At 42.2% G+C, this 25,194-nt stretch overlaps 1 protein-coding gene and 1 long non-coding RNA gene across 9 annotated transcripts in view; one reads left to right on the top strand and one right to left on the bottom strand.

The window, feature by feature from the left end:
* Positions 1-1,453: 1,453 nt before the first annotated feature.
* On the bottom strand, positions 1,454-9,411 carry LOC121095063. 2 transcript variants are annotated; one of them, XR_005830004.1, is made up of 5 exons: positions 9,292-9,411; positions 8,404-8,703; positions 5,733-5,929; positions 3,733-4,670; positions 1,454-2,771 (listed from the first exon to the last, which is right to left on the bottom strand). It is a non-coding gene; the product is annotated as an uncharacterized LOC121095063 (long non-coding RNA). The 2 variants fall into 2 exon arrangements; XR_005830003.1 differs by having other exon boundaries at positions 1,454-4,670.
* Positions 9,412-9,751: 340 nt separating this feature from the next.
* CPT1A (carnitine palmitoyltransferase 1A) overlaps positions 9,752-25,194 on the top strand; it is a 45,826-nt gene continuing 30,383 nt past the window's right edge. The window contains exons 1-8 of one of the 7 annotated variants that reach the window (XM_040609046.1): positions 9,752-9,878; positions 13,517-13,700; positions 13,771-13,892; positions 15,765-15,886; positions 22,850-22,928; positions 23,068-23,222; positions 24,287-24,426; positions 24,816-24,987. In XM_040609046.1, coding sequence (XP_040464980.1) covers positions 23,082-23,222; positions 24,287-24,426; positions 24,816-24,987 — 453 coding nt within the window. In that variant the 5' untranslated portion in view covers positions 9,752-9,878; positions 13,517-13,700; positions 13,771-13,892; ... (1 more) ...; positions 22,850-22,928; positions 23,068-23,081. The remainder of the gene's footprint in view (positions 9,879-13,516; positions 13,701-13,770; positions 13,893-15,764; positions 15,887-22,849; positions 22,929-23,067; positions 23,223-24,286; positions 24,427-24,815; positions 24,988-25,194) is intronic. The other 6 variants (XM_040609044.1, XM_040609048.1, XM_040609047.1 and 3 more) reach the window with 6 other exon arrangements.

Raw genomic sequence — 25,194 nt, 5'->3', positions numbered from 1 at the left:
CTAAGGACCTAATGTGAAGCAATGCAATACCTCACCAAGCCTTCGAAGTTAAGATCATTTTGAGATACTGAATCAAATTCAGTGTTCATGAAAATAAGGACATCTATTAGGGACCAATTATTATGGCCTTTTACAAATGGCATTATTCTAGAGCATGTGATTTTCCCACGGGTATTCTCTCCACAAAGTCATTTTCATGTATTTGTTTCAAAAACCAAAATCTGCCTGCATCAAGTTCATGATTCAAATCATATTAGCTTCCTAGGAAAGTCACTTACTGGCAGTCACTAACACTTTGCTACAAACATTAGGCCTGCATTACTATATCCTGAGAAACAACTGTTTATTATTTTCATGAGCTTTGGAAGAAAGCAGTCTTCCCTTGCACTCCGTGATGTTTCACAATATTGCTTTTCCTCGCTATTTGTTTTAAATCATTCAGAAAAGTATAGTCTTTGAAGGAGAGGTGCAATTTCAGTTCCTTCTCTGACCAGTTAGTTCATCCTATACTATCATACAGAACACTGAGACTTTTCAGCCCTAGATGCTTTTAATAATTCCACATACTGATGGCTTTCTTGTCTTAGCTATTTTTCCCATGATCCTTCTCTTCCTTCATTAAACTGCAGGAACATATTTCTAGGTAGTGGTATTCTAGTCAGCCAGCAGGTCATCCATGTGATTCTTAAACTCATTAGCTTACCAGGCACAAATGCAAAGTAGCCTTAGACTTACAGACAACAGGAGTGTAAAGCTCCAGCAGGTAGAACGTGGGGCTTTGCAATAGTCATTCCCTGGCTGCCAGCATTTTGAAAGGCAGCCTGGCAGATATGGCAAGGAAGCTGACCTGCCTATAGGTTAGTAAATAGCCCACAAAGTCATGTGTATTATTTTTTTTAGGTCCTGGAAAACTTGTTTGCGAAATACTTCGGCAAACTGTGCTTCCAGGCACCTTTTCTTATCTGTTCTCAGCTCTTCATGTGGTTGTGATGTATGTTTTAGATATGTATGGGTAGAACTTGTCCTTGCTGTACAACCACAAAACTGAGCAGAATTACACTGAATTTAACTATTCAGTCAAAAATATGGACAAAGTCCGCTGCATGCTTACGTCACTACAAAGAGTCAGCCAAACAGGACAAAAGTACCTGTGCGCTGCTTGGTTTACTTTCTGCTGCCCATCTTGATAGGAGCTGAAGTTAATGTTGGTAAATAGGTTAGTCAAACATTTTGCTGTCTGTAACGATTTTTATTGCTTATTAGGATGGTCTCTGTTAAACATGACTAAACGCTTCAATTTCTCCAGAAACTGAAAAATATTGTAGTGATTTTCTTAGCTACTTACCCACAGAGCCAGCCTTTAACCTGCTTATATTTAGGTGAAGAGTGCCATAAACTCCACTGCACCAAGTGTAAAGCATATTTTCCAGACTTGCTTTGCCTTTATATATGTGGATACATCAATGTGCTCAGGAAATATTAAATTATAAATATATAAAGGCAATAAGTTTTGCCAATTAAGTGAGGAAGAAAGATCAACGTGACAAATTGCTTGTTCTGGAAGGGGCTTCCTCATGCAGGGAGGAGAATAAATGGAACAGGAGAACAGAAAACTGTAGAATAAAACAATTACCTAACTAGCTTTTGAACCTGGCAGTTCTCCAGTCTTTAAATAATTTTCCTCCCTAGTAAGGCATTAGTGGTAAAAACTGGCCATTGACTTTGTTGGTGTTGACATCAGTTTCTGATGGGGAAAAAAAAAGGCAAAAAAACCTCCAAACCCCTAGCTTGACGACAGAGGTTTCATGGCAGATGAATGGAAAATTTGGGCTTCTAATTTAAACATTTATGAGCATTAACTAAGATCCTGGTTTTGCAGCTGCAGCTTTGAACATTATAGTTGGGATCCATCTTTGTAACCCTGTATTTAAAGCACAGTATTGGACAGTCTGCTAACTGGTTCATCACCCTGTGCTGCTTCACTCTTGAAGAACCAGGGCTGGTATCAGAATGTTCCCACTGCATCATAGCTGTCTTGGGCAGTTAAAAAATCTCAGCATAACTGTGGGTACTGCCCAATTTGGGTACTATTTATGAGTATCTGGCACTGCTTTGATGTCTGTGCTTCCCCCCTTACCCCCACAGTGTTCCTAGAGACCACTTGAGAGGTTATGGCAATGCTTGCTTGCCTTTTAAATGCATGTTTCATCTCTTCCCGGTAAGGATGCAAGAAGATTCCAAGTGTCATCAGGGCCAGCAAAGGCAACAGGGCACAGCAGGAGCTGAAGAGGAAGAAAGTGGATGCCAGAATCCTGCAACAGAATTCATACAGGCAGAGTGAGGAACTAAATATCTTTATGCAAGGGTTAGCACCATGAATCCACAGAAGAGCTGTGATATTTGCTGCCACAGCAAGCACACAAGCATACCAGAGTATCTGATGAGGAAGATGATCAGGTGCTGAGGGTGCAGAGGGTGCTGAGGCCCAGCAGCTGTAGCAAGGATGACACACAGAGCACCATGCCATAGAGGACCTGCCCCCAGCAGCAGCCTGCACACCACTGCTGCAGGTGAGGGGTCGCATCAGTAACCTGGATGTGCAGTATAGCTATGCAGGGAGATTGGAAACTGCTTTTCTTCCAGTGCAATCGTTGTCCATGCCCAAGCTTCACACTTGCTTTCTCCTGTCCTGCTCCAGTTCCTGGAGGATTTTTTTCCTCTTTTTACTCACTCAGCACTCTGCTTCACTTGAGTTGGCTGTACTACAGGAACTAAAGGAAACACATTGCAAATAAATTATGCTTTATTATGGCTGCAGATATAGAAAGATAAGGAAATTAAATAGAAAAGGTACAAAGGTAGATTTTAATTGTGAGTGTGCACTCAGCTTTGACTGAAGACGAGACTTGCATATGCTGCAGACTACAGGGCCTTCAAATCTCTTGGTTATGCATTATACATCTGAAACAAAGTCTATGAAACTGAGCTCATATTGCAGTCTGTTTATGGAAATCTGCTGGTGTTGATAAGAGAGCAACTACAGCACAGACACATGGGCATGAACGTTACAATGAAAATGAGTCCTCTTTCAGGATGTTGCGTAGTTACAATATCCTTTTATTTCCTGAAATAGTGGTAGGGAAGTCTTTGTAAAAAGTAGCACTATGGATCTCATTTTGATTGCTGTGGCTATGGTGTTCAGCACTGGATACTTCATCTGGCTTGCTTTGGAAGTAGCTCTGGCACTGATACTAGATGCCAAGAGAAGAAGGGCAGGGTTGGTCTGATCCAAATTCCCTGTGTTTTCTGGGAGATACTCTGAAACGTAGAGCAAGAAAATCACAAAGCACTAGGCAGAATGGAAGAATATGTCGTCACACAGCTGTACTTGTCACTAAAGAAGGCATATCTGAGTGAACATGACAATTAATAAGTAAAATGCCATCATGAAGTGTGGATATGCTTCAGTCACCTATGGATGAACTGCTGGCATTTGAAGGGAAAAGTCTACACTGACACAGCAATGCTACGTAACCGACAGCAGTTCTAGTGAGCGTTGCGATGCTTTGGAGTTATATTTTATTTGTTCAAAAGATACGAAAGAAGTGGAAGGGGAATCTTCCAATCCTCTCAGCTGGAGGAGGCATGTAGTCTTTCCTGTGCATTTTTCATTCTGTCTAAAATGGCAAAATCGCGTGAAATTAAGGGAAGTTTCTCCTCCTAACTCCCCACCTGCACAGATTGGTTTCTGCATGGACTTCCCACGTACTCTGCTTGTCTTGAACGATGACCACCATTGAGGACCTCAGCTAGTACACTTTGTCCCTAGAGCAGCAAGGAATTGAACTCGCTTCCTTCATTTTAGGCTTAGCCTCTAAACAGCAGTTCCATCTCCTTCAGTCTCTGCACACAGTCTAAGAATTACTGTAAGGCACATAATTGTTATACTAGAAATCAAATAAACACAGCTAGTTAATACCATTGCCCTTGCAGGCCTGTGTGGGTAGTAAACAAACAGCTCTGCTTCCATCTGGTAGATTGCAATAGGAAGTAGTACATACAGTATCTGATGCCCAAAGAGCAAAACAATCTGCAGTACTTAACCCCTTTAGTTATGCCTCGAATTTGAAACTGTTCAGGACAACAATGCTATCAGTTTGTGAGCTACTGTTGGTCTGAGGGACAGATTTTCTATTGACAATAAAAAAAGTATTTTATAAATGGATGTAACAGTGTCTTCCCAAAAGTATCTCCTAGATTCCGTAATATGAACAAACCAGCCTCTAAATAACCTTCCAAATGCTCTCTAAAGAAACCTCTACTCTATGCTAGAAATTATGGTGTGTATTTTCAGGTCAGAGAGTTTTCTTTCTTTTGCAGAGTTTAGGGAGTGTCACAAACACAAGCACTATTAGGTTGCGACATTCACTGTGGCTTTTTCTAACATACCATGACCTTTAGTATTGTATTTTTGACTTGTTCCCTTACCTTAGAAAACTCCCTACTCCATACTTCCCTTTCAAAGCTTGGCCAGGATCCATTTTGCTACTGTTAACATAACCTTAGGCACATGCTGCGAGGCTTAAGTAATGTCCTTCATACATGGGATGTCATCCACCTTCTCACATCCAGGATGGCATAGGGAGATCCATATTCCTCACCCAATGTGACTGTGAAAGACAAAGCCAGGAGTCATAAACATACAAAGTAAGAGAAAAGAAGTGAAACATCAGGAGAGAAATTAAAACCAGGAGATCTAAAAATCTGTGTGTGGGGCATATCCATCACTTGCTGGGCAATCTCATCTGTATGCCATGGCAGTACTATTCATTTGACTCTTACTGGTCAATATGTATCAAAAATAATTTGGAAAGACAGTGAATTGTTTAAAATGCGGTGTTTTGAGTACGCAGATGTCATTTAATTTCTTTTGGACTTTTCTGCCACAGATGCTCTGGCACTTTTAGAAAATCTCAGTAGGATTTATCCAGAATTACTTGGCTATAAATTTAACTTTTCTGGAAAAACTTAGGTCACCTGCTAAATTTATGGACGTTTTGGTCAGCAGCGTATTAGATCTATACCTATCCTCATCTCAATGGATATTGATCAGTGCTTGTGTTCACTTGGTCCCCTGGTCCTCTCTTTGGAGGTGATGTTACAATAGGTAAGACTCTCTCAGGGGTACAAAATAGTAATACCAGGCCCTGGGAGCATAACCCTGGCCACGGAGAATTCTTAGATCAGATCTATGGAATTTAGGTGGGTTTTCACCACCTGCAAATTTGTCATTGTGTCATTTCTGAAGCAATAATGCATTACTTACTGGCTAGATGGCATCTACAAGTGTTCACTTTCCAAGGAGATCGTAAAGTCTAGCTAGTTTGACAGAGCACTGAAAAAGTCCACTTGCTTTATTTTGATTTATAAACGCTGAGCAAAACCTGTAACACGTTTTGAGTGATCATTCTGCAATTCCTTAATCAATGAATTCAAACACAAAACACTCATTAAGACACTGAAAGTGAATAATCAGTTCTAAAAAGGATATTGCTTAGAAGAGAGGCATATTTCTTTTCCCAAAATGTCTCACAGATGCTCACTGTATGTTCTCTGCTAGCTCTGGCTGCCACAGGATGGGGTGACAAACCTGTTGACAACTCAGTCAGGTGAGGTTAGTAATATCCATTTTATCTGGTTTAAAAAAAGCAGGGCAAGACATGGCAACTCACTCTGTTCTGGTTAAATATATTGAATTGCTACTGTATCGTCACAAGAAAGTATTTAAGAATGAACAAAGGTCAAGCCGGATCAAAGTCTGAGACATAACTGTGCTGGCAGAGCTCGGTATTGCTTGGTATAACACCGGTGGCTGAGACGATTGAATCATAGCAGTGAGGGCTTGGGAAACAGGAGTGGTCTGGAACACCTAAGAAAAGGAGGCAAGGTGTGGGCATTATTCGTGGTATGTGAAATCACTCAGTGATTTTCACTCATCAGTAATGCGCACTACACAGTTTTGCAACATCTTGCTCTTGACTAAAAATCCCATACCCTTTTGGACACTGCATTTTGGAAGGATCTTCACTTTTCCTGCATCATCTCACAGAAAGATAAATGTGGCCATTTTGTGAGTCTGCACACGTGTATGTGTGTACGCTGTCGGGGCCCTGAGGTTATCTGCCCTCCACCCCTCCTGGGCTTTTGGCTGCCAGACCACTGGGCCTGTTTAGATACTGGGTCCAGGTGTCTTGAAATGAGCTGTTGGGGGAAGCTGCACTGCAAGGTCCCAGTGGGGCTCCCCGCTTCGCTTTGGAGTAGCTTTTAAGCTGAGGTTCTCACCCTCGGTGCCTTCCTGCAGCTGTCTTGCACTTGGCTGTGCTCCCTGTTGATCCAAACCCTAATCCCAACAGTTTTCCAGCTTGACAATCCTGGACTTGCCTCATCACTGAAGATCTAATGATCTGGCCAACCCTGTTTGTTGTCACCAGACCTGTCTTGCTCACCTTGTTCAGGTGCCATGGGAAGGTGCCCTGCATACACTTACCTACAAAAAGTTACATTATGGGGCTGTTCTACACTTCACTTACAACAGATTTGGTTTGCCACTCAGGCTATCAACAGTAAGTTGGTCTGAGACACTGACTTACCCTGTGCTTACATCCTAACTATGAAGTGGAAACCTTCATTTTCAAGTATTACGGGAGATAACAAGAAGGAAAAAACCCAAATGGTCTTGGTTCTGTTTAAAATGAAACTGCAGTGGTGTTTTGACTAGCAAGCAGACTGGGAAAATATCCGCCCAAGCAACTAAGACTGCACCCGGTAAATTTGTGCTCTGAAGGTCTTGAATAATTCAATTTCAATAAGCAGAATAATTCTGTTTCAAGACAACAAAGAGAATTGCTTGTCTATATTAAAACTGCGTGACTTAAGCAACTTGAGAAACCGAATTAATTCAAAAATATACACCAAAACAGAACAACACAAAATTTCACTGGAGATAGCCAGGTTTCCAGACCAGATCCATGTTAAAGCCATAGTAGTTTGTCATCATTAAAATCTGTTCAAAAATAGACAAGTGTAAATGTAATGAAAGATTGGTGTAGCGGTTAAGAAAAGCTGCTACGGATAAGCTGTGCTGCATGTACAGAAGCCAGGAAGTCTTGAATGCCTGGGGTAAGATAACCAAATGTATTTAATCCAAGAGCTACATATCCATCGTGGTAAATTGACATTATTTCAGTCTGCTGCAGTACAGATAAATGTGGCCTGTCATTGATTATTTTGATTTCTTTGGATTACAAAATTAATCTACTAGGGAGGTCTTACAGCACCAAGCACATGTTCTCTGTGCTGATCGTACTCATAATTTTTTCGAAATTAAAAATACATAATTTACAGAAGAAAAATTGACTGACTTTTGCTGAGCTGTGCAAGTTTGCTACAGAAGCACAGGCCACACTGCAGGCCTGCAGATAACTGCAGTTACAGCCATGAGAGGCAGAATCACCTTACACCCCTAGCTGAAGAAACATGGTTATCAGAGAAGATAGAGCACTTTGGCACAATGAAGACACACATAGGATGGTCTCACAGAAGCATCTAACTTGCTCCTTGTGGGTTAATGCATGAATGGAGCCTGACCTAGGTGTCAGCGTCAGGACCACTGGGAGCTGCTCACAGGATTTCCTTCTGTAAGGTTTACATTTGCCAGCTAAATAGAGCCATGTCAGGTTTGGCTAAGTTACAATAATTACAGCCGTACGTAACGCAATACTTGTCATGTCTTTACTAAGGTTAGCTGCAGGGGGGTTGGAAGTTATGTTAAAGTAAGCACTCTATCTGGGTGCTCCCTAATTCATGAATGCTTGCACAATTGTTGGGAAATCAAAGCAATTAACACCAACACGTGCTCCCCTCTGACTGATTTGCTGTGTAGATGAAAATGCTGGCTGGGGAATTAAGATATGGATGAAACTCCTGGTAAAACAAACACGAGCAGATTTGGTTTATTTTTTCAATATTTGAAAGGTAAAAGGTACCTGGAAGATAAAACTCAAGACCTGACAAGACATTTTAGGTTGCCTTTGTGCATAATGAAAAACTTGCAGATGTTTTTTTCTTTTTAAGCTATTAATTACCTTCTTGCAACTTTACAAATTAATTCCTATCTGCTATTGCTAAAAATATGTAAATGTGAATGCTACCAATTGTGGGCATGTAGCTGGGTTTGCATTGATTTATTCTTTTGTCCTGTTTCTCCCCTTGCTAATACTAACAGACCTAAATCCCTCTTCTTTTCCTCCTCCTTTCCTTGCTTTCTTCTATGTGTCCTTCTGAAACAATAACATCTTAAAATTGCATCATTAGGCACAGAACGCTAGAAGGGAAAATTCTGACCAGAAGTGGGGTTTTCTTTCCATTGACATTGCATGATCTTAAGGGTAAGGGAGAGCCTTAGTGTCTGTAGTGTCCGTGCTTCTGGATTTGGTCATATGTTTGTGTCTTTTGGAGCCTTCAGACACAACCAGGAAATTGCAGCAGGCAGGACTGTGTGGCTGGGTGGGTCTGCCCACAAAGGAAAAATGGATGAATCCCAACGCGTACTAGCTCAAAGAAGAGACTTCATACTGGCACCGCTGCAGTCTGACAGGCCATGACCTCCTTTTGGGACAGAGCAGTCTTCCTGCTGTTATCATACTGAAATTAAACAGAGATCAGATATTCAAGCTGTGAGCTCTTGAAAGTGACCAGCCCATTAAAATTTTTTATTAAAAATTACTCATTTCCAGCTGAGTGCCATTCTGCCCAGAGACTAACATGCATGCTTTCATTTGAATTACTTGCATGATTCTGCATTTTTTTAAAGAATACAATTATTTTTGCTGACATGTATTGAGTGTACTTATTTCCTTCAAATCCCAGTATCTGCTGGAGGAGAGCAGACTGGCTGGGCCTTCCCAGGGAGGCTGTCTTGGCTCCATGGCTGCACCCCGAACCTCCAGCTCAGGGTTCCCCTGCTGAGGGGCTAGCACTGAAAGCTGTTGCTGGCCCACACCTTCCCTGGGCAGCCCCAACCCAGCCCCACCAACACGGGAGCTCTGCATTTGTGCTGCCTCCTAAGAACCTCGCTCACCTGTCGCCTCACTGTAGCCAGAGCCCAGGTTCGACAGAAAAAGGCGCCAGTGAGGGCTCCCTTGCAGAGGGGGCCAGGAGTGAGAGTCATCGTCGGGCCTCACCTCCCCTTGGAAACCCCTTCCCAGCCCCACCAACCCTGCCGCTCCGCACCTGCGCCGACACCTGACTCTCAGCCTTGCCAGAGCCCAGGAACCTGGAGGAGCCATCGCCTAGGGCTCCCACACAGAAGGGGGACCGAAAGCTGTTCGTAAAGTCGTTTTTTCTCGGCAGCCCCTTCACGGCGCCACCAAGCAGAGCCCCCCCGCGCCCCGTTTCCCACCGTGCACCTTTCCCCCCCCACATTTGCACCCCCGGGGCCTCTCCTCGCAGCCCCGGAGCCCCCTTCCCCACGGCGCCCGCGCCCCAGCCCACTCCCGCAGCCCCCAGCCCACATCCCCTCAGCTCCCCGCAAGACCCCCCTCGGCCCGCCCCGGGCTCCTCACCAATCACGCAGCGCGCCCCGCCCTCCCCGCCTATCAGAGCCCACCTCCCTTCCCGCCTCCGTTCCGCCCACACGGGCCTCTCCTGCGGCCCCGTCTCGGACCCGCCCCCCTTCCGCCGACAGCCAATGGGGGCGCGGGCGGCAAGCCCGGCTCTGGCAGGCTGCGCGAGGGAGCGGCCGCGCCTCACTCGCCGCTCTGCTCGCTCCGGCCCGGCCCGCCCCGCCTGAGCGCCGGTTACCGCCATTCTCTCGGCAGGTGGGTGGCGGCGGGCGGCTGCGGGGCGCAAGTCCTCCATCGCCGGCTTTCCCAGCGCGGCTCGGCTTAGCTCCGCCGCCTGCAGACGGGGGGCTCCGGGGGAACGGGGTAGGGGGCAGCGACGGGCCGTGGTTTCCTCCGTGTCCGGCTGATTCACTGCGGGCTGCCGCTCCGCCCCTTCCCCGCCACCCTGCGCCTGGGCGCTGAGGGACGGCGAGACCGGGCTCGCTCGGTCTGTTTTTAGCTTAATAATTATTTTCATTGGGCGAGCGCGAAGTTCTGTGGTAAATGTGCGAGTGCGGCGGGTGTTGCCCCCTGCGCGGGGCTGGAGGGAAGGGTGCAGCCGCCGGGGGAGCGGCCGGAGGGGGCCGGGAGCGCCCCGGGAAGGCACCGTGCCCGCGGCGTCCCGCTGGCGTTTGTCCCCGGCCTCGGGGTTCGGTAGTGCCGCAGAGCGGGGCGGGGGTGGCGGCGGGGAGCGGTGGCACGCAGTGACACGGGGGCGCTCGCTGCAGCTACGCCGCCTGAAGCACGGTGGCTTGGGTGACCCGCTGCACCGACCGACCGGCGGGACGAGCCCCGGCTGTGGCGGTGGGGTCGGGGCGCCTACATCCTGACCGGTGCGTGTGAGGCACTAGTCCCTGTGCTCGTGTGACTGCAGGCGGTGACACCTATAGCAGCCGCAGTCCCTGCAAACTGCTCTTGAGATAAACACAGATGGAAAACGTTACGCTTTGTTCATGGCCTGGCAGGTTTACCGAATGAGGATGCGGATCAGACTTGTTGCAAAAGGTTGAGATCGTTGCAGCATCTTGGAACTCTCATTTTCTTGCCTCATTTTCGTACAGCTTTCGTGTTTTGTGCTATGTTTTCTGGTCGAGGCCAGAAAAAAAAAATCGAACTAAAATATGACTCCGGTTATAACAGTTCTATACTAGTGTTGATGGAACTGTAATGGGAAGCAGCTTTTTTTGGAAAGAGAAAGGTGCAAAGCAGGATCAAGACAAATATCTCATTCTTCCTCTTACCTGGCAATTTGTCAGCACTTAAAGGACAATTGTATTGAAATTGCAAGTTTAGCAAAGATTACTGTTCAGAAACCTGCTCGCTTCCTTATCACAGTTTATAGGAATGTAGCACTGAGAACGAGGAAGGTCTGATCCTTTTGTTTTCCTTTCCTTAAACAATTACATTTTCCTGAGTGTCTGACCTCTTCAATTTCCAGATCTACAAGCTGTGCTATGTGATTTCTGACCATTATGAACGGGTGTTATATAAAAAAAAGTATTGTAGTCCTCAGTGGTAATTGGCAGGTTCTCTTCCTGTTGTAAGCCTATTGATATAAAGTGGTAATTATTAATTTGTAGTGGCACAGGCGATATTGTAGGTGAGTGTGGTGTGGATCTGTATAAATGTAACTTAGCATGATTACGCAGGTATCGGGGCTCTGTCATAGCCGTGACTTGGTGTGAAAGAGAAGTTGATCTGAGGGCTGTTTAGAGTTTTGAGGTGTTGCAGCCTTGCTTCAAGAGCTTCTTCCAGGAAGAAAACGTTACTTTTGGGTAAAGAAAACCGGGACATCAAACAGCCGAGGAGGCTCTTTAGCCCGGAGAAGCAGAACAGAAACCGCCGAGCTGCACAAGCGAATACGCCCCTTTTATCTGCTACCTCTGCCATACACTCTGCTGCCTTCATCGCTTTGCCTTCCTCTACGGCAGCCCTAGCGCGAGGTGGGCAGCGCCTTCCCGGCAGGGCCGCCCCCCCCTCCCCGCTGCCGCTGGCCTGCGCGGCGCTGCGGCGGCGCGACCTTTCACCCACTTCCCGGGAGCGGTCACGTGGGCGCGCGGGGGGGCGGGGGCCGGGGGTGCCCCGCGCCTCCCGCCTTCTGACCCCGCGGCGGGGGCAGCACCCGCAAGCGCAAACGGATGCGAGGTGTGGGGCGATGGGCGCCTGGCTGGTGTGTGTGTGTGTGTGTGTTTCTGCCCGCGGGCGGCTCGCAATGTCGGACCCCCAGCCCGACTGCTTTTGGGAAATCCTGGGTAAAAAGCGACTTCAATGAGTGCTTGCATTAAAAAAAAAAAAAAACAACCAACAACAAACAAGCAAGAAAACCCCAAACCTGTGATTTATTTTATATTCCAGCCCTATTGTCTTTGTCCTGCAGCATGCTGCATCACAGTCCTGAACTCTGCATGTTCAGAAAAACAAGCTCTAAACGACTGAAAATCATCCCTCTTTTTCTATGCCTAGGTTAACTTTAGTTTGGATGGTCAATTTAAATATTTGCAAAATGTTTGGAACTGGTTCTTCAGTCTTTCGACCTTAAACAGGCTGAAAGACCTTATTCGGGTCTTTCCTCCTTGTACAGTAAATGATCATTGAACTACCGAGAGAGCAATCCATTCAGTTTGCCTTCAGCCACCAAACATTGTTTCCATCTTCCAGGATCTTGAGTCCTACGATGTGACATCTTGCATGCCTCATAAGAGTCCTGCCATTCCAGAAATGTTTGTTGTTACAGAGAAGATTATAATTCTTCTTTACTGCATGAACATAGAATCTCATTAATGCAAAGGGAGGGAGAAGGATAAAACCTGTATAATCTAAATGCCTAGGTGTGTGCCTTTTATAGCAGTGTTAAAAAGAAATGACCCAGATCTAGAGCCTAGTTTTTGGGGGGTGGGGAGTTTTCTGCATGATATGATAACGGTGCAGTGTTTTAGTTTTGTATGCTTGTCTCTTACTCAGCAAGCTTATTCTGAATTTCTAGAAGGTCAGAGGAGGTAGCTTGTGGGGAAGTTACAATATAACATGTATTGCAATAGAAACTAGAATACTCTAAAAGGTCTAGGAACAGTATAGTGTGTCCTACCCTGTATAGGGGAAATAACTAAATAATGACAGTTGTAAATGTTTCTGTTTTGATTACAGTTGTGGATACACGTCACTGTTTTGTTTGGGGGTTTTTTTGGAAGTGTACCTTTTGGGAACCATCTTTTAGAGAAGCATGCTGTTTGGAAGAGGAGAGAGGCTGTATGATCCAGAAACTGTAGAGATTAATATTCCTTACTGTTAGCCTAGTAATTAGCATGTCGTCTGCTAGAGCTGGTCTGCTCTACTTCTCTGCCTGGCTGTTGCCAGTTTGATCAGGTGAGAAGACAACTCACTGTGGCTTTTCTTCTGGAAGTGCCAGAGAAAACAGCCTGTTCGGTGAATATCTCTCCAAGAAATCTTGATGGCACCTGTGTTGAGTGTAAGGCAGTTAAAAGCCTGCAGGAAAACACTTGGATGTCTTAAGCTGAAACTAGCGTTGGAGTTTCTCCCCTGAGATCACCATGTTTATCACACTAGTTAGCAATTGCTAGTTTGAGCCCTCAGAAAGGACTCAGTGGGTAGCAAAGGAACTTTCTTTTGCTCCACAGTTCTTTGCCATCTCAGACCTGTTAAATGAAGACATAGATGCAGATAATACATTCACCCAGTGTAACGGAAAAAAGTGTTTCAGACTGCTGTTTGTGACTAATCTTTCCATTGCCATTGGTTTTTCTAAAATGGTTCCAGTCTGATCCAGTCCCTTCTGAGCAGCTGAAAGCTGTGTGTGAATCAAAGCTCAAACTGTTTTTCTTTACTTTCTGTTTCAGAGCTACAACTGACTGCCATTGCTGTAGTGTAATGTCTGTTAGGAGCTAGCAGCATTGAAATGAATCTGTCTCTCAGCGTGTCCTAACCTATTCAAGATCCCAGCAGCAGTGAGCTTGCAGGACAGAAGATCTCTGTGTGACAACTAGATCTCAAGTCCGCTGTTGAAGGAAAACAGCTGTTCAGGTATACTTATGTTTATTTCATTAGTCTGTTTGTTTTCTCTCTTCACTTCCATATATACCTGTTGTTCCAGCTTACCCCTTGGGAAGGGGATAAAGAGATTAGCCCAAGATTCCAAAGGAAGTGCCTGCAGAGGCTAGCTGATATTCACCCACAGGTGATCTTGGAAAATTGCTGAGGACAGGACACAAGCTGGTACGTTTGCTAGTGGGACAGCAAGTTACTGCAAACCCTGTAGTTATTCTGATTTCCAACTGTCTGCTGTGGGTGAAGTTTGCAGTAGGTCCCAGTGTTGCTGTACCTGGGTAAATACTTGTATTCAGTTCACCACCTTGGCTTGAACCACAGGATTTGTTAATTTTTTCAGATGTGAGGAATCCTTTAAGACATTTGCAGTTCCAAAGGACCACAGCTGTCAGTTGCAGTTGAGGCTGGGAAGGATTGGAGCTGATGATTAGCAGTAACCAAAGACAAGAACTTGAAATTTAATGTCAAATGGTGGCTGTTGGAGGAGAGGCTTCTGTCTCTTCAAGCTGCTTCAGTCGTGGCATAGTAATTTTACTTTGGAGACCATATGAGAGGTAACTGCCTCGTGAACAACAGGTTCGGCTTTTAGGAGGCTTAAACTGGTTTTAGCATGTGTCAGTCACAACTAAAATGGCATGAGAGAACCTGTCCGTTTAACTTTGTGTTTCTCAGAAGAGATTATAATTGATTGAATGGTATATTAATTCAAGTTTTAAAGGAGAGCTGTTCTCTTTTATTTCTATGTTGTAGTCATTAGGTTCATCTGAGAAGCCTTGTTGTGTGAATTTAATCCACGTGGCTATCGCACAGAAATGATTTGGCTTCACTCCTCTCAGATTTCTCTTAATGATTTTGTGTCTGTAGAACATTATTAGTCATTATAAGGTAGCTGAGTTATTGTTAAGACTTGAGACCAGCAAGTATCAGTGTCTTTTGATATGCTGAAGCATGTTTAGATGTTATTGAAAGTTAGTATGCAAGGAAGCTATTTAGAAATAGAAATTCTCAAGAACAGTATCTGGTTCATCTTTATAGCAGGTTCAGAAGTCAGTACCTTGCAGAATATCACATGAACGATGAATAAGCTCTCTACTCTTTCTGAGGCTTTGATATCTTGTTTCCTTTTTACAGAAGAGCAGTATACGCTGCAGGAATGTGACATTAGCTGGTAGAATATGCAAGAAACGGAACAGGAGAGAGGTCTTTTATACTGCTTACTTTCAATCAAATTTTTTTCAATCAAAACCTTAATGTGCTTTCAAAGGCATAGAACTCTAGACAACTTTGATCTTTGTTTGGATTTCTGTTAAAGCAAAAGCTTTATCTTTAGTTTTATTGTGTATCAAAGGACCACCAGATGAACATGACGGAAAGTGTTTTTGGCATCCTTCTAGCATTCTCTGGTTAGCTGCCTTACTGAATTGACCCGCTAGCATTAGGCAGAATTCTGGTATGTATGTCAGATAGTGGTGGGGAAGCAGTCACTCATGTAAGAGTGGATGGGACCTTGAGTTCCTGAGTCATTGCTGGATGCTGCTGTACAGCATATACTTGAGTGTGTGGAACTATTGCATTTATAGAAAACTTCATGAAAACACTTCACTGAAGTCACGTTGGTTTTATTGTTGATAATATGGGCTTCCTTAATTTGATAGGAAAGGTCAATGTTTCCTCTAGATAGACATGTATACCTGTAACATTCAATTCCAAGGGCTTGTTTTTTATCAGGAGTTTGTACTGTTTCCCACTGTGTCACTGCAGTATACGTGGCACTTAAGGTCAGCTCCCGAAATCTACCTGCTGCCTTAAGACTAGCAGAGTCTCGTTGGACGGTGTATTGGTATTTAAAATACCAGTGTACATTTAAAAACCTTGTATAATGACATACTAGTGCTCTTCAGCGAGAGCAACATTACCAGAACAATGTTAAAAAATTCAGATGAATCATTGTCTGAAAAGTTTATGCAAAATCTGTAAAAATTCTACTGCTGCAAAATCTACCCTCTTTTCCCCTCCAAACTAACAGTACATTTTTGTCAGTTGCAGAAAATTAGCTCCTTTTGAATGTCTGACTGCTACTACCAGTTTGGCTTCCAAGGTGTGCCATTCATTTAAAGCAATTGAAGCACAGGATTTCTTGTTCAGGCCTTAACTGTTGTAAAGTAAGTTTATTTTTTGAAGCAGATTTATTATGAAAACTGCTACATTAAATTTCCTAAAGCATCTCTGCTATGTATACTGTTCAAACTGTATAAAAAAATATAGGATTGATGCTTCAAGCCCTTAATCCTCCTAGTGGCTCTTCACTAGACTCTCTCTCTAGTAGTTTCATTTCTCTTACTGGGGAGCCCAGTACTGGACACAGTATTCAAGATGGAGCCTCACCAGTGCTGAACGGAAGGGAAGAGTCGCCTCCCTCAACCTGGTGGCAACATTCCTCCTAGTGCACCCCGGGATTCTGTTAGCTGCCTTTGTGGCAAGGACATCTTGCTGGCTTGTGTGCAGCAGCTGGGTGTGAAGCTGCTCTCCAGCCAGTCAGTCTCCAGTGTGTACTGGTGTATAGTGCAGGACTTTCCACTTCTTTGTTGAACTGAATAATGTTTCAGCCTGCCTATTTCTCCAGCCTGTCAAGGTCTGTCTGGATGGCAGTGAAATCCTCTGGTCTATCCCTAGCCGCCTCTGTCGGTTTCAGTCCCTGTACCTGTAAATCCATCTGCAGTTTGGTTCTTCGTTACTGTCTTCAACTTTTAAAATAGGATTTACAGCTACTACTTGTGCATCAAACATCTGGAAGCGTGTCAAATTGATAGGCTTCAGAGCCTCTGCAGAATTCAGACAGGTGAAGACTTGATGAATGTTACAAAGACAACTACTCCTAAAAAAATTTTTTTAGAAGACTCTAACCCTTTACATTTGTGTAAGATGATATCTTGCCGCTTGATATAAGTGTTTAGTACACTTTTTGGTTTGAAGAACCATATTTGCATGAGTCTTTGTCAACAAACCCCAAAAAATCAAGCAACCTTGATTATCTGTAGATTGCATCTACTTCTGGGATGGCTGTACAGATCAGTGTTGCCATTAAACTGTAGCTAGTGGCAAAGCATGGAAGTAAACTTATGTGCTAGCAAGTTATTTTAGGATGCTGGCACTGGCTTTGCTGTACTTCACTACCTACCACTTCATCGCAAGCGCACTTTCTAAGCAAAATCAGCTGCCGTAGGGTGGTCGGAATTACTTTGTGTATGTGGTACTGAAAGCTTGTACTGACGGGAGCATTTTAAAATTCAGAATAATGCATCAAGAGACTTGGGTGGACATCTTGGTGTTTGGAATTCTCTTGCTTTTAGTTTAGTATCTGGTGTGAAATCAACAGATTTGAGCATCAACAATTATTCATTAATCTGTGTAAAACAATGCATTCATAGTTTTGGCTTTCTAGGAGAGTAGAAGATGCAAATTTCTATAGTAATAACGTCAAAAGCTGGGAGAAAATACTTGATACTTGATCACTGTCTCAGCACAAACACAGTGCAGGTGTTCTAGTGTTTTATTACTGACTCTGATTTCATTAAGTCTGTCCTCAGACTGATGGAATTTGGTGGTCTATCCTCAAGTGTCAAAATACGTTAACAAATGACCACAGAAATGAAACTTTTTGGATGTCTGTTTTCTTCCAAAAGCTGAAGCAAACTGATTTCCTGAAGGGAGATCTGATGTGTGGACAACGACATACTGCAGAAAACTTCTTCAATGGTTCCAATACTTAAGTTTCAGAATTAAGTCTTTTAAGAGAACTTGAGAGCTCCAGAATTTTTTCCTGTTCTGTATGTCTGCTTTTAACATTCAAACAGTAATTCTTAATACCTTTGCTTGTTGATAGAAATGGAATTCCCCCTTGCCCTGCTTCTCTTTGGAAAAAAAACCCACCTGTTTTGGGGACAGACAAAGACATTGGGGCACTTGCCTGGTTTTGCAAGACCTTCCGAGTTCAAGATGTCCAGCTTTAAATGGGAATCTTATTTCCTAACTAAAATTTGGTTTGATATACTTTCAACTGGTAGCTCTCAACATTCCATCTTGAAAACTTATTTAAACAATGTAATTGTAAATTATTTAGTATCACACTCTTCTTCTCACCAGTCTCTATTTCTATTTGAAACCTTAGCAGTAAGCTAAATTTTCAAGTTGTTAGTTTATTTTAAGAAAGTAGCGATGAATTCTTCAAGGTCAGGTTTCTGGTTGTTGAGGTTTTTGGTTGTTGTTTTGTGGATGTTTTGTTGGGTTTTTTTTACTTGCTGGTAGGAACTTGGCAGGAGTTGGAGACACTACCTATGTGATAAGGTGCTTCTCATTGCTTTATTGTTGGTACCATGCCTGTGCATGAAGTTATGAGGGCTTCCAGGCGCCTCTGAATTCAGAACTGCCATCATACTTCAAGATGCATCATGTTCTAGCTTTTAGCATAGGGACATGTAATGCTGCAAGTCTGTCCATCTATGAACAACCTGTGGTTTTAAGTGCTGAAGATGTCTATTTGAGGGCTCTGACAGTATGAAAACTGTGTGGGGTGGTATGTAGCAATGTACTTGGAGAAACTGTATGCAGCAGTCACTGCTTTACCAAAAAAACTGTCAACCTTTGATTGTCGCAGCAGAATAATGGGGGAGAATTGTTTTGTGACCTTAGTTTGGTTACTGGCAGGTGTATGCCCTGTATACGAGAGCTAATCTATAAATAGATGTCAAAAATCTGCGAGGAGAGCATTGAACTAAATTGTTGGGGTAGCTGGCAAGCGAGAGTCATAGAATTAAGTCTTTCACCAAGGTTTTAGCTATTCATGGTCATGTGAATACTTCTCTCCAGTTTTCCTCTGCATTTATTAACTTGCTTCCTTTGCAGGAAAAGGAGCTATAGATGTGAAACCTACATTTAAATAGTATGTCTCTTTCCAGTGGATGTTTGGACTCCTGCCAAGGAGAAATGGCAGGGTTTTCCCTATTCCAAGAGGAATAGGACATGAAGGGGGGGGGGGGGGGGGGGCGAAATGAATTGCATGAGCCAAGTAATGTATGGGCTAAGGTGAGTTCTGAGGTAAGAGGTGACATCCCCTTAGAGCAGAGGAATTGCTTTTTTTGAGGTAGAGGTGGTAACTTTCACTTTTTTTTTTTTTTAGCACTACCATTTTATCCATATAGAGCTCATGAAATTAAGGTTCGTACTCAACAGCATTTCCAAAAGTAACTGCTTCAGGAATTAGTACCTTGTTTTGTGCAATACTGTAATACTTTTAACTCTTGTATTGTGGCTTGGTGCTTTTTAAGATGCGCATGTTAATTCTTTCACTGTCTTTCAGACGTTGTGCTCTGCATTATGTGCTTCAGAGAGACTTTACCAACCACAACTGACTTCTTGCATGCCTGACTAAATAGAAGAATCCTGCACATGGGATCTCTTTTAGCTTTAGATTTACAGAGCTGAGGCCCTCATCTCCTTCTGTGGCTGTAGGAACATGTAAGCCCTAATACAGAGTTGACTGTTCGGTGTTTGCAACCTGAAATCATAAGGTCTGCGAGCAGTCGGAGTTAAACCTTGGTCTTTGTAGTGTAAATATTCTGAAACTGCAGGAAGGACAATCTGAGGACACTTTATGAATAGTAGGCATAGCAGCATGTTTTTTCAGACCTTCAGGTCTACTGGGGCTTAGGCCTCCTAGTGTGCTGTGTGTTTTATTGACTTAGAAGTGACATCCAACCTAGCAGTGCTTGTTTATAACAATGGAAAAACATTGTGGTACGTTTTGGTTGGCTCAAGCAGAGGTATGAGAAGGGAAGGGGAGAAAGAGGAAAGAGGAGAAACATCTGCAGCTGTTCTAGCATGTTTGAATTGAAGTAAAACCTGAAAAGAGCAATGAGCAGGCAGCTTTTCGCCTTTAAAAGAAAAAAAAACAAAACCACAAAACAAAGTATGTTTTTTAAGACATCAGTATTTTGGGAGAACACTGAAAGGAATGAAAATAGTCATTTCAGATTACTTTTAGAAATTACTCTGCTCTTCCCCCCCATCCCTTTAAGTAAGACTTGGCCAAACTGCTAAGAAAGTAAAAAGCTGTTGTTTAAGGCTCTCTGTTGGGAAAGATTAATTAGTATATGCTTTACAGAAATGTTTTGCTGACCAAAATGCCTGAAGTTAGAAGAAGTTATTGTTTCAGTGTGTGTTAGCTGATTGATGGAGGTGCTGCCTTACTAACATTGGCAGTCAAGTTTGAGTTTTACGCATGCTCTGCTGGCCTGTGCCCTTTTACCTACTTTGCTAGCGAGCACGTGACAGCAGAGGAATGCAAAGGAGGGGAAGTGTACAGCAGCTTATGATTAAATTGGCCTTTAAGGAGGAAAATAAGTGTTCAAAGAAAGGGACTTCAGGAAGTCTTTGGTGTTCAGCCATCATCACTCCGAACAGCCTTAAAGGCTTACAGTTTTCTTAAGTAAAGGAAAAGGATATGAAAGGAAACAAATAATTTGTTTTACATCTTAGGATCAAGTAATACGGTCCTAGAACTAGACTTCTCTTTGGTTTCAGGGCTTGTTTACTTGATTCAGAATTCATTCTTGCTGGATTAATATTTCTTCATTTGAGAATAAGGAATATTTTCCTTAGTGAAGCTTATTTAATTTTGTGATCGTGCCAAGTTATTAATTCATTAAAATATCAGGTTTACTGTTTTGATTAATGCTATTTATAATCTTTTTATGCCTTGGACAGTAAAAATGCTTGTGTCTAAAGAGGGAAGGGTTTCTGAAATAATTTTACGTCAGAAACAGAGAAGAGAGAATAGTTACAAATTCCCAGGCTGAGAAATCACGGGGGAGTTGAAGAGAAATAGAAATTAGTTGACCTGGTAGTTCAGACACTAGCATTCCAGAATACAAAATTCCATGAATGAACTCAAAAACCTCTTGGCCCTTTATGAGACAAATGTAGGTGCCTGATTCTTTCTATGAGGCTATAGTTGTTTTGTTTGTGTTTTTTGTTGGTTGTTTTTTTTTTTTTTTTTTTCCCAATCCTGGTCTTAATAGTACTGCTAAACGTTTGATGGATTCTTAACTTTGAGTGGTTTCCCCTTTTGCAAATGCTGTTGAGTCCAGGGTATAGCATGTATTACTGCTGCCTGTTTTATGGCTTGGTGATGCACGATTTGAATGAATGAATGGACAGCTGACTTTGACTTCCTGATACTTGTCTACAGCAAGGCCCCGGTGAATAAACAGTTGTTAGTCACTGAGTCATTAAGTACTACAAATTGCAGTTGTTCCTAGGGCATATGGGGCTTGTGTTAAAGGTTTTGAAACCGGTGATCAAAGCTGATCTGATTTCTTTGTTGTCCTAATCAGACACTGTAGGTACATAGGTCAAATTGCACACTATCAGTATAACACTGTGAGCTTTAGCTACTCTTCCAGTAACCCAGAAGGCTGAGTTACCCAGGACTCAGCCTTTAAAACCTGAGTAGTGACTGGTGGATTTGGAAGATCTGTGAATTACCATCAGCCACTGTAGCAGTAGCTGTATTGCAGAGGTTGGTCATTGCAGGCTGGTCTAGAGGTAGGCGCTTTAAATATTGCAAACAGTCACTACCTATTGGTCAGCAACCCTACTAGATACTGCACAATAGCAGTTCTATTCACCTCTGCCTGATGCTCCTTCTCTTCCTATAGGGTGTATTTATTTCCTAAGCCTGCCATTACTGCAACCTTCCCAGAGCTTATATTCCCTAGTTGTCTACTCATACGCCTTTGTGCCCCTTCTTTGTGCTCCAATTGACTTTGACATAGTAAAATATTTACAGACTAGAGGAGCAGCACTACAGTTGTAATAAACTGCTTTTGAAGTACCCAGCTAAACTGCACTGGTTAGCCTTCACATGCTGTTCAAACAGAGGATAAATGTCTACCAGAATTTAATTACGAAGTCTAAGCTTCAGGTTTGCAAAAGATGTGTACATTTTCAGCTTTTACGATTCCAAAGGCATGAAGTAGTTGTACTTTCTTTTGATTTTGCTTAAACAAATGCCAGTGCCACCTTAAAGCGCTTGGTATTGATATCATTGTCTGTTGTCCTAGTAAAAACGTGAAATTAAAGCTTGCCCTTGAAACCTGACCTACAGATGGGATTGTGGATTCCTCTACTTTTTTGCCACACTTCTGAGAGTTGTTTTTAGGATTATGCGCAGAAGTTTTAGTAAACTAATAAATGAATGTGGACAAAAGACTTTGGAACCATGATGGTCTCCTCAGGAATATGTAGTTTGGACCATTTCAATGTTACACATTCTGCAGCCTATCTGCAAAAATGTATGTTCTGATTGTAGGTGCTCAAACAACATTAGTCTGAGTTAATGATAAGTAGGAGTAACTTCCGAGATATTTATATAGAAATGCTGATTACAGAAAGAAAGAAGCTATGAAGATGAGCTGGTAAATAAGAGCATACAGTTCAATTTGAATTGCCTGTATCCTCAGACAGGAGTCGAGACATTAATATGTAAATAGAATCACAGTGATATTTCTGTTTTAAATGACACATTGTTTTTATTTGAGCCTGTTATACCTGCCCATTATGATGGTATTTTGTTTATATTGGAACTGTTGTTGATACTTATTTGAGTAGTTAAACTGAGCTGCAGTTCAATTAAACTTGCTCTTAATTTCATGTTTGTTTATGTGAAGGTTTGGTTTCCTCAGCTCTGCTTAGTTTTGATTTTTGCAACTGTTTGCCAGTCGGAACTTGGAGCCACACGGGCTGTAGTGTCTTATTGCTGTGGCTAATCATCTTGAAATTAAGATATGAAAAAAAAATTCAGAGGGAGATATGGTCAGAAGCAGCCTTGCTAGCAGAGGTGAAGACTTTAAATACCTTTTGATTCAAAATGATGAACAAAACACTTTCTGGACCTCCTTTATCATTACAGAGTGATATACCTGCAGTATGCTTTTCTAAATGTTAACAGCTTTAATTTTCTGCTCTGCTCTGAATTTTTATATATTGCATGTATGTATGATACTGAGCTTGCTACAATCCTGCCAAAGGGCCTAAGTTACATGAGAGTGTTTTGCTTCCATTTTCAGCTGTTGTGGTTAGAGGAGATACCTTAATTAACATACCAGACGCTCAGACTGAAGTGCAAGCGTAGCCTGTAAGGAAGAGGCAAGTATCGTATGTAAATTTGGTATACTTTGAAATATTTCTCAAAATTACTATGTAGAAAATACCTTGCTAGAAATGGACTATCTCCTAGTTCCTTTGAACAAAAAGGAAATAATTTTTTATCTTTGCTTTTTGACAGAATTCTCTCTGAAAATGGCAGAAGCTCATCAAGCAGTAGCTTTTCAATTTACAGTAACTCCAGATGGGATTGACCTGCGAATGAGCCATGAGGCACTCAAACAAATTTACTTATCTGGTGTCCATTCATGGAAGAAAAAGTTCATCAGATTCAAGGTATTTTAAATCAGTCAAGTCCAATTTAATATTTTATAGATTTATTCAAGTTTTGTCCAGGGAAAACCTTTTTTTCCCCATTATGGCAAAGTTCCTTATTGTGAAAGACTTCTGTGGGTTTTAGTTGAGACAAGGGATGCTGAGGAAGGTAGCACTGGGTGATGCTGTAAAGACTGAAAGGATACATCTTTTTGATTTATTCCATGGAAGCAAGATGAAACAGACATTGGAATTAACAGTTGGTTTAATTTCCTTCATTGTCTTCATAACGCATCATACAATTATGTAATCTTTTAGCACTAGTCAGAAATATAACTAGTGGTGATTTTTAATGTCATATCACTTAGTGGTAAAAGACTACACTCTTGATTTTTATATGTTCTTTGCCAAAATTAAATTTTCAAATTAAGTAGAATGTTTGCTGTTTTCAAAAAGTTACCTGAACATGTCTTGTACAAGTTATGCTAAGTTGTAATGTTTCTGATGAAGTATTTGATGCAGATTGTTGTGAATTTGTTTTGTTCATGGGATCAGAAATGGTAAATATCTATTTTATTAGTAGCAAACTAGATAAGGTACGAGCTATCTTCAATACCTCTGTCAAAACCTCATTTTTAACAGTAGTCAATAATATTTTATAAAACTATGAGAAGGACTAGTTACATGATATAAAACCCCCTTGATTCCAGTTTTCAGTGTCTTGTTCAATAAAATATTTTTGCCATGTATTCATTTAGAGAGGCCGAACTCAGTGTGGGTGGGTATTATTGAAGGGTCGTTTGTTCCAAAGCTGTCTGCTGATTTCAGTATTTTTAGTAATACTTGCAGCAGGCTCAACGTTGTCTACAAAAAAACTTTAAGTGCCTTTTAATTCTTGATATCATTGTGATGATTTTCTGTAGCTGTCAAACTTAACTAAATCCATCCTGTACTCCTGAGTTAAGCATACATAAGAAAATGTTGGATAATCTTGACTTAAATGTGTTGATTTGTGTTTCTTTCCATGGTAATATGAAGTCAACCACTTTGGTATGAAAAAATTATGTGAAGGCTTTTCTTTCCAGAATGGAATTATCACTGGCGTTTATCCTGCTAGCCCATCTAGCTGGCTTATTGTAGTTGTGGGTGTGATGTCAACAATGTATGCCAAAATTGATCCTTCTTTAGGAATAATAGCTAAAATCAACCGAACACTTGATACAACGTAAGTAGACTGAAAAGTTACTGTTCCTCTAAAGGAAATCAGTTTTATTTGTAGCTACTTTTAAAGCTAATCCTGTTAAAGTGTATCAGGTTTTGAACAGTATGGTTGTGACAGAGTAACCCCAATTAAGCAGATGTATGAAATAGGTAGGGTAGGTTGTTAGACAAGTATTACTACATTGTTTTCTGAGTATTTGGGAAGCACATTGGGCAACTTCTGTGGCCTTTGATGTTACTGCATGAGAGGGTGTTTGGAAAAGAGTTTATGAAAAAGGGCTAAACTGGAATGAAGCTTGTGTAATTACTTTTAGACTTAGGTTTGCAATATTAGGTTCTCTTTAGAACTTAAACTGACATTAACTGGCATATGCTGGCTTTTGTTTTAAACAGTGGCTATATGTCAAACCAAACACAGAACATTGTGAGCGGAGTACTTTTTGGCACAGGGCTTTGGGTTGCCCTTATTGTCACGATGCGCTACTCTCTAAAAATGTTGCTTTCCTATCACGGTTGGATGTTTGCTGAACATGGCAAACTTTCTGCAGGCACCAAGTTTTGGATGGTAAGGATATATTGTCTTCCTGTTTCATCTTAACTTCTAGCTGATCTATATTCAAAGCCCTGAAAGAAAACTTTGTAGGTCTTCCCTTGCTTGTGTTTTCTGTGTCATGGGACAGGAAGCTCTTAGGTAGATATTTCTACTAATTACTGTCATCCTTCTGATGCTATAATTAAACTATACAGGATGGCCTTGTAGAAGTAAGAGTAA

This window comes from Falco naumanni, chromosome 10 (assembly GCF_017639655.2).
Source record: "Falco naumanni isolate bFalNau1 chromosome 10, bFalNau1.pat, whole genome shotgun sequence".
Classification (NCBI taxonomy): domain Eukaryota; kingdom Metazoa; phylum Chordata; class Aves; order Falconiformes; family Falconidae; genus Falco; species Falco naumanni.
This window is presented reverse-complemented; position numbering and strand designations above follow the sequence as displayed.